This window comes from Calliphora vicina, chromosome 5 (genome assembly GCF_958450345.1).
Source record: "Calliphora vicina chromosome 5, idCalVici1.1, whole genome shotgun sequence".
Taxonomy (NCBI): domain Eukaryota; kingdom Metazoa; phylum Arthropoda; class Insecta; order Diptera; family Calliphoridae; genus Calliphora; species Calliphora vicina.
Window position 1 is genome coordinate 95,889,696 of NC_088784.1, and position 8,438 is coordinate 95,898,133.

Sequence of the window (8,438 nt, forward strand, 5' to 3'; positions counted from 1 at the left end):
TTGTGCGTCAAATAATGGTTTTCTGATTTTCGTTTATTTTGATATTTTGTAGACAGAAATGTCATATCTTAAACAATCCATATGCGGGAAGTTTTGTTTAAAACTGCAACGCGCGAAAGATGCTTTGTGCCGTTCAGAGGTGGTGATTTTGATACGGAAGACAAAGATCGCCCAGGCCAGCCAAAAAAGTCTGAAGACCATGAAATGGAGGCATTACTCCATGAAGATTGTTGTAAAACTCCACAAGAGCTTGCAAAATCAATGGGAGCTACTCAAGCAGCCATTTCAAAACGTTTGCGAGCAAAAGGATTCTTCGAAAATCAGGGAAATTGTGTACCATACGAATTGAAGCCGAGAGACCGTGAAAGAGGATTTTGTATGTCTGAAATGCAGCTTGATCGCTATAAAAGAAAATCATTTAGCGCTGAATCATAACTTGCGATGAAAACCGAAGCGTAAGAGATCGTATGTGAAGCTCGGCCAATCTGACGAATCGACACCAAAGCTAAATAGCCATAGCGCTAATGTAATTCTCTGTATTTGTTACCGACCAAAAGGGTCCTGTCTATTATGAGCTGCTGAAATCTAGCCAGACCAACACAGGGAACTTCCACCGAATGCAACTGATTCGTTTGAAGCGAGCATTTGTCGACAAACGCCCAGAATATACTGGCAGACATGAAACTGCAATATTCCATCATGACAATGCTCGGCTATGTTGCAATACCTGTTAAAAAGTATTTAAATTGAAGTAGTTGGGAAGTTTTTCCGCACCTGATTTATAGTCTAAACCGTGCCACGTCCGGCCACTATTTGTAGCATACTCTCTCTGAAATACGCTTCACTTTGGAATATAATATGTGCTGTTATTTTGGCTCGATATCCAAATGCTGCCAGAAAGATGGGAGAAAGTCTTGGCTTACAATGACCAATACAATGAATAAATTTAAATTGTACAAAAGTTTCAAAATAGTAGCTAAAAATGCTAACAAATCCCGCATTTTTAAATCATACACCCAATAATTGCTAAAACTAAATGCGAGAGTTATTTACTCAGCTTCCCACCTAAAACATTAACTACCAATTAATGGGTTAAACTGTCAAAATAACTTCATTACTTAAACTTTGATATTCCGTTGATGATAATGGAGACAACTACTTACCATGCACGCTTACAAATGAGAATAGTTTTATGGAAACGCAAAATGTGGCACTGTTTTTCATTTACTAGTGTAATATTTCAGAGCTTTGCGTTATAACAAGAGAGAAGTCCAAAGCTTTGGCGTCTATATGAGTCAGAAACTGGGTTGTGCATAATTGAACACGGTCTGTAAAAAAAATAAATTAATAACTTTTTTACGATACAAAATGACACGATGGCATGTGGACCCATTCGAAGCAACAAAAATGACATACCAAAGAAATTTCCTGTCGTTTGAGATCTGAAAGGAATCGACATCATACATATAATATTGTTACATTTTAACCTTTTCAAAACGCTGGTTTATTTCCTTTAAATAAACCGGATACTTTTGATTGCAAATAAAAGCCGTTTAGTAGTTTGAAAATGGTAACAACTCTTTATTTATACAAATATACAACAACAACAGAATTAAATAGTCACTCAATGTTTTTTTTTATACACGTTTGTAAATTCGCAGAAATATAGACACAATTTATAATGTACACGAATTTACTTGAAAAACACAACACACTTTAAGGCAATCACCTGATGTTTATTCGAAGTGCGTCTCTGATAAAACTGACTCACGACTGCAACCTCTGCCACTATTTATAACACTGCCATCTGCACTCTAGATTGTTCATTAACTGTCAAAATTCGAATATTCTAGATCTTACTAATACATACGCCATCTGTGGTGTACTTTCTACAATGTTCTTTAACTGAATATTCGAATTCGAATACAGCGTTGCCAACTTACGATCAAATCAACTGAAAGTTTTTATTTAATAATGCCCACAGATATGTTACAGTTTGCTATTTCAGCACTGTTATTTGAAAGCATTATGCTACTTTTAAATCAGCCCTTAAAATCGTTATATTTGAATTCAATATAATTCATACAGTATTCCAATAGTCAATTGGATTGATAATCGTATTGCGATCATAGACAGTTTATTGTACACTATTACAGTAAGGAAATGGGAGGAGTCGATCGATGTTTAATGTCGAGCTTTGTGAAGCTGGTAATATTGATATTGATTGCCCCTTGATTATCCACAATTACTACACAGGAATGGAAAGAGTCGATCTAGTGAATCAATTAAAAGTACGTATTTTTGTCCGTTTGATAATCGATATCTTCAAATTATGATACCATAATAACAACTTATATATTGCATTTGACTTAGCTTTGGCCAATAAACTGGTGGCTTCAGTTCAAGAACACGTGCAGAAAAAACTAGAACTGAAAGTCAATTCCACATAACTGAAGTGTAAAAAATCTGAAACGATATGCCTTATAGACCGCCAATAGCAAGTATAGTCAAACCTACATTAAACCCCTTATGAGTTCTTCCTAAATTGACATCAACTAGATGTCCTTTCCTTTAATATTGAGTAAATGGTTAAAAACTTTGTTAAATACTACGATTCCCAAGAGATTGGAATTTAACACTTACATTCAATAAAGAAAAACATTCTCTCATTTCACCAGCCATGAGTTCCAGTTACCTACACCAACAATTAACATTTACCCCCAATACAAACATGGAATTGATAAAATATAACTGTAGCAGCAGCAGCAGCATCAGCATATGCTAACAATGAATCCTTGAAAACAACAAATACATACAAAAATATCATCTCCATCCTGTTCACTTAAACTTATCCATTTCGGTTGAGTTTTATTTTGTGAAGCTTTTTCTTTATTTTCTTTCATTCGTCGTCGTGTTTGTACTTTGCATATATATGTATATAGTACAGATACTATTGCATAATGTCAGGGGCATATTTGTTGATATCATCATTAGTGGCAATCCCAGCGTCATTTGTTTGGCTGCTTTCAATGATCGGAATGACGATGTTGATGATGATGATGACATAAGTGCTTGCAAGTGCCATGACGAGTGCTGTTTGTATTTGCAACAAAATTCTCAATTCAACATGGTCAACATGAATAAAATGAACACAGAGCCAGAGTAGAAGAAATACTACATACTTCAAAATATTCAATTGAATACAACAAAAAAAAATATGCATGTACAACGAAAACCCCAAAAAAAATCTGTGGTTTGGAAAAGGAATTAAAATTTTAAAGCATACTTTTAAGCAAAAATACCAAATATATATGTATGTATGTATGTTGCTGGTACTTTTGCCGACACAGTCACACACTTAAACATAAAGTTAAATAAATCTCTGGCCAGCGTCCAGTGTTCTGTGCAGTTGTGTGGTGTGGTGGAATCTGATGGTCAATGCAAAGCTTTTAATTAATAAGGCATCAGTTAATAAAAGAAATACGGTTTTATATGTACGAGTTGGTTGTTATGTTTACATTAAGAATTAAAAGTATTTTTAAATTAATTTTTCTGCAGAATCTCAGTCGTCCTCCTCTGCATAATATCATTGGTATCTTATTTACGAACTCAATGTTTAAGCAGCATTTATTTATATGTAAGTAGGAGGTTTAAAATGAAAAAAGGAATATGAGAAGAATATTTAATAGCATACATTTAGGCTTAATTAAGATATTATTTCCTTCGGGCTGCTGGTGTCGGTCTAAATGGTTTCCTGCGTGACTTTTGATCAACTATCAACACTGACTGACGTTTCAAATAGTTACGTGAGGGTACTTCACTTTCTTCTTCATTTGCTGCCGTAGCTGTGTAAGACATAGACAGGCAGATATAGAGGAAAGGGGTTTATGTAAATTGTTTATCGATTAGTTTGTTAGCTAGATGTTGTTTATATTTTACCTGCTGCTGGTGCTTGTTCAGGTGATGACGAAGAAGTGCCTGCAGCTCTTTGTGCTCGTCCAGCCAGTAAATTATAATAACACATTGGCATAGCAGCTGGCTTCTCACCTTCCTGACCTGCTGGTGGCTTGGGTGGTTGTAGGGAGGACATAAATTCATCTTCCTGTTTTGCAATAAACTTGAAGTATTTAGTAATTATGGAATAAAATAAATATGTTTTCATGTTAATCTTTCATGGAAAAACTACTAAACCGATTTACGTGAAATAGGTTGTTATCCAAAAGGAGCTATAGGGCCACGCCTTCTTTTTACACCAAATGTTTGTGGAACTTTTATTATGATTAATTTTTAGACAAATATTTGTAGCGGCTCCCATAAAATTTGGCACTTAAATGGTTAGAATGGAACTGTACGCCCACTTTTTGCAAAGCCATACTTTTCTTAATTGCGAAACCCGCAAGCCTAAATTACCTAACCGATTTACTTGAAATTTAAATTGTGATTCATAACCGACCAATCTATTAATCTATTAATCTATTAATCTATTAATCTATTAATCTATTAATCTATTAATCTATTAATCTATTAATCTATTAATCTATTAATCTATTAATCTATTAATCTATTAATCTATTAATCTATTAATCTATTAATCTATTAATCTATTAATCTATTAATCTATTAATCTATTAATCTATTAATCTATTAATCTATTAATCTATTAATCTATTAATCTATTAATCTATTAATCTATTAATCTATTAATCTATTAATCTATTAATCTATTAATCTATTAATCTATTAATCTATTAATCTATTAATCTATTAATCTATTAATCTATTAATCTATTAATCTATTAATCTATTAATCTATTAATCTATTAATCTATTAATCTATTAATCTATTAATCTATTAATCTATTAATCTATTAATCTATTAATCTATTAATCTATTAATCTATTAATCTATTAATCTATTAATCTATTAATCTATTAATCTATTAATCTATTAATCTATTAATCTATTAATCTATTAATCTATTAATCTATTAATCTATTAATCTATTAATCTATTAATCTATTAATCTATTAATCTATTAATCTATTAATCTATTAATCTATTAATCTATTAATCTATTAATCTATTAATCTATTAATCTATTAATCTATTAATCTATTAATCTATTAATCTATTAATCTATTAATCTATTAATCTATTAATCTATTAATCTATTAATCTATTAATCTATTAATCTATTAATCTATTAATCTATTAATCTATTAATCTATTAATCTATTAATCTATTAATCTATTAATCTATTAATCTATTAATCTATTAATCTATTAATCTATTAATCTATTAATCTATTAATCTATTAATCAATTAATCTATTAATAAATTACCGCTCATATTTGACCAATCGGAATGCCACACTTGCAATATTTGCAAAAATATCAATTGAGAAATTGGATACAAATTCTTTCGAATTAGCAAACAAATAGCTCGTAAAAACTTACACTTATATCCAAATCTAATTTTTCCATCGATTGTTCTTCTGGTTTGCTTAACTCTTGACATTTCTCCAACTTTAGTTTAAGTATCTAAATAAAATTGAAGTAATTAAATAAAAAACTACAGCAATAAATCATTATTAATTCATTTACCATAATCATATCTAAATCCTCTGCTCTATTAACCAAAAAATCCGGTAGCTCCGCTACTTTAATGATCATGTCTTTGTCTTTCAGTTCAACATTATTCTCATCCACTTCCTGCAGTTTATAAATAACTTCACATAAACGTTCCTTAATGAATTTTAATACTTCCAATGACTTTGCAGATGATTCCAAGTTTCTTTGCCGCTCTGCTTCAAATTCCGAGATTTGGGCTTTGATTTTTTCAATAACCTCTTGGTTGCTGAAATTGTAAAGAAACTTTTCTCTTATTTCTTCTACATAACCCTCATAACCCTTCTTACACTTCTCGCTCCTTGACATCACTAAACTTAGAGGATTCCAACTCTTTGGTCAAAGCCTCTCGCAAACACTCCAAACTACCCTTTTCCGCTTCAGCTGCCGTACGCAAATAGTTCAAACGCAATGCTGACTCCTTTTGCGATGAGAATCTTTCGAAGACTTCGTGTGGTGAGGTGGCACCCGTAACTTCCATGAGATTTTTAAATAATTCCTCCATATCACTGGTGACATTTTTCAGTTGGGAGTTTTCATCTTCATCGGCTTCGGTTTTGCCCGTATGTTGATCTCCTGTACTAGAACCAATGCTGTCCTGATGATGCAGCGTTTTGCCTTCGAAGAACAGTTTTCGTCCAATTCGCTCCAGCTCGAGTTTGCGTTGCTCGACAAGTTTGCGAAATTCCATGGCCTGACGTTCGCGTGTCTTTTGCGACAAATTGGCCTGCTGTTCCTGGCGCAATAGTATAACTTTGGCTGAATCACGCATTTCGATGGCTTCGTTGTGGACTTGCTGGAAAGAATAAATTTTGAGAATATTGAAACACATCTAAACTGAATATTTAAGGTCAATTAAAGGTGACTTGGGATTCCCACAGAGACTTGCAAATGCGAAATTGATTTATATTTGGCATAAAAGCCAATGAGCATTCTTAAAATATTTCAGAATTACCATTTTATCTGTTCGTTTTGGTATTGCATAGAACCTTTGATGTCTTAATATCGAACAAGTGCATGAAGAAGCTGATCAAGAATGGTTCATAGACGGACCTTTTAGGATTTGGTGTGAACAAAATTTTAAAAGGGCCATTCCCAACAGTGAATATTCTTCAATCTTTCGGATGAAAATTAACGCTATCTTCATTTGTGTTCGAGCCACGCTTATAGTCGTATGGGACAATGTCGAGAGTTGTCGTTTATCTTTGAAAGAACAAGGTTGCCACTAGTGATGCAAAAGTATTGAGTACTCAATATCGACTGTTTTTCTGAGTTCTCGATACCAGAAATCATCTACCCAATATTTTCAAATTTGCATTTTTCGTTTATCAAAATGCTGAAACTAGACTGGATTCAACTTTGTATTCAACCATATTATAATTTTACCAAATTCTCTCAATAATACTTGCAATTGCATTCAATTATAGCTATTCTATATATTTGAAACTAAAATAGGAATCCTATCTAATTCCTAACTAATTTATAAGTAACAATTCCATCATGTATTGTACTTTACCTGTAGTCTATTAATTTCTTGTTGCTGTTCATTTAAAGCAACCTCTAATTCCTTTAAACTTCTTTCGAAACGTTCGGCATCGTTCATCAATGAAGCCTCAATGGAACGATATTTCTTACGTATGTGTTCAGCTTCCATCCATTGTACATTGGTGCGATGAATTTGATTTTCCAATTGGCAAACCAACTAAATAGGAAAACGGAAACAAATGTTGCATATACAAAGTAACATTAGCAATTTAAACAATTCTGTAACAAGATTAAATTCTATATAATATGCAGGTGTTGTTTGTCTTACCTTACGATTATTATCCTCTTCCAAGGTCTCTGGTGGTTTCTCACCTAAATTCTGTTCTTGAGCCTCTTTATTAGCCACCAATTCACGATACTGTTCCATTAGTTTAGCAAAGTGTTGTTTTCGACACTTGAAACGATGCCTTAATAAATCCAACTGTTTGCGATTCTCCGTTATTTTCAAGTCTGTCAGGAAAATGGCATCTTCAGCATTTTTGGCGCCAATGGGATAATTCACTTTGCCCACAACTATTGCTGGCAGAGCGGCTGTAGCAGCACTCATTTTGCGCTTCTCCGTTGTTGCTGTTGCCATAGAGCCAGCAACTGCTGGGTTTTCTTTGAGGAGGACGGGTCGTTGCAAAGGATTTCGTAGACGACCACATTTTGTTGTAAGCTCTTTGATATCCTTTTTCAGGGATGCAATTGTATCACAATTGATACGATTCTGTTTCTGCCATTCAGCTGTATTGGCAGTCTTTTGCCCTTCTGTACAGCAATAAACAAAGAAACAAACAAAACAAAACAAACGAAAAGAAAAGAAAAAATTTAAGAATGCACCAGGAATTTGTTAATAAAGTCGATAGGATTTGAATTGATTTTGTTTAACTGGTGTAAAATTGTTGTGTTTGTGCCTTTACAACAATGCATCACTTACCTGCCAGCAGTATACGTTTCTTAATTTCAGCAATTTTATGATTGATTTCAGCCAATTTATCGTTTTCCATTTCTTTTTCTTTTTTGTTGCCTCTATTGAAATTCTTCAATCATTTCTTTGCCAACTAATTGCAGCAACTAAATTGTTTTTATTGATTCGATTTTGTAGATTGTACCTTATGCGATTTGAGTTGAGCTGAGTTGAGTTGCCCAACAACCATCTGCTGCCACCCCGTTGCTATAAACAAACAATATCGTTGAGTAGTTTGAGTGTTGTGGTGGCATTTGCAACATTTGTTCAATTTAGTTTTATGTTAATGGTATGAATTGGCTTTATTCTTAAGTG

General features: G+C 32.9%; 1 protein-coding gene across 1 annotated transcript; it reads right to left on the reverse strand.

Annotated features, from left to right (window-relative positions):
* Window positions 1–3,714: 3,714 nt before the first annotated feature.
* Window positions 3,715–8,163, reverse strand: CCDC151 (Coiled-coil domain containing protein 151). Its single transcript, XM_065510494.1, has 8 exons — window positions 8,094–8,163; window positions 7,443–7,924; window positions 7,146–7,331; window positions 5,920–6,425; window positions 5,606–5,858; window positions 5,459–5,542; window positions 3,940–4,102; window positions 3,715–3,845 (listed from the first exon to the last, which is right to left on the reverse strand). The coding sequence occupies exons 1-8, from the start codon at window positions 8,161–8,163 to the stop codon at window positions 3,715–3,717; spliced, it is 1,875 nt and encodes a 624-aa protein (XP_065366566.1).
* Window positions 8,164–8,438: the final 275 nt, after the last annotated feature.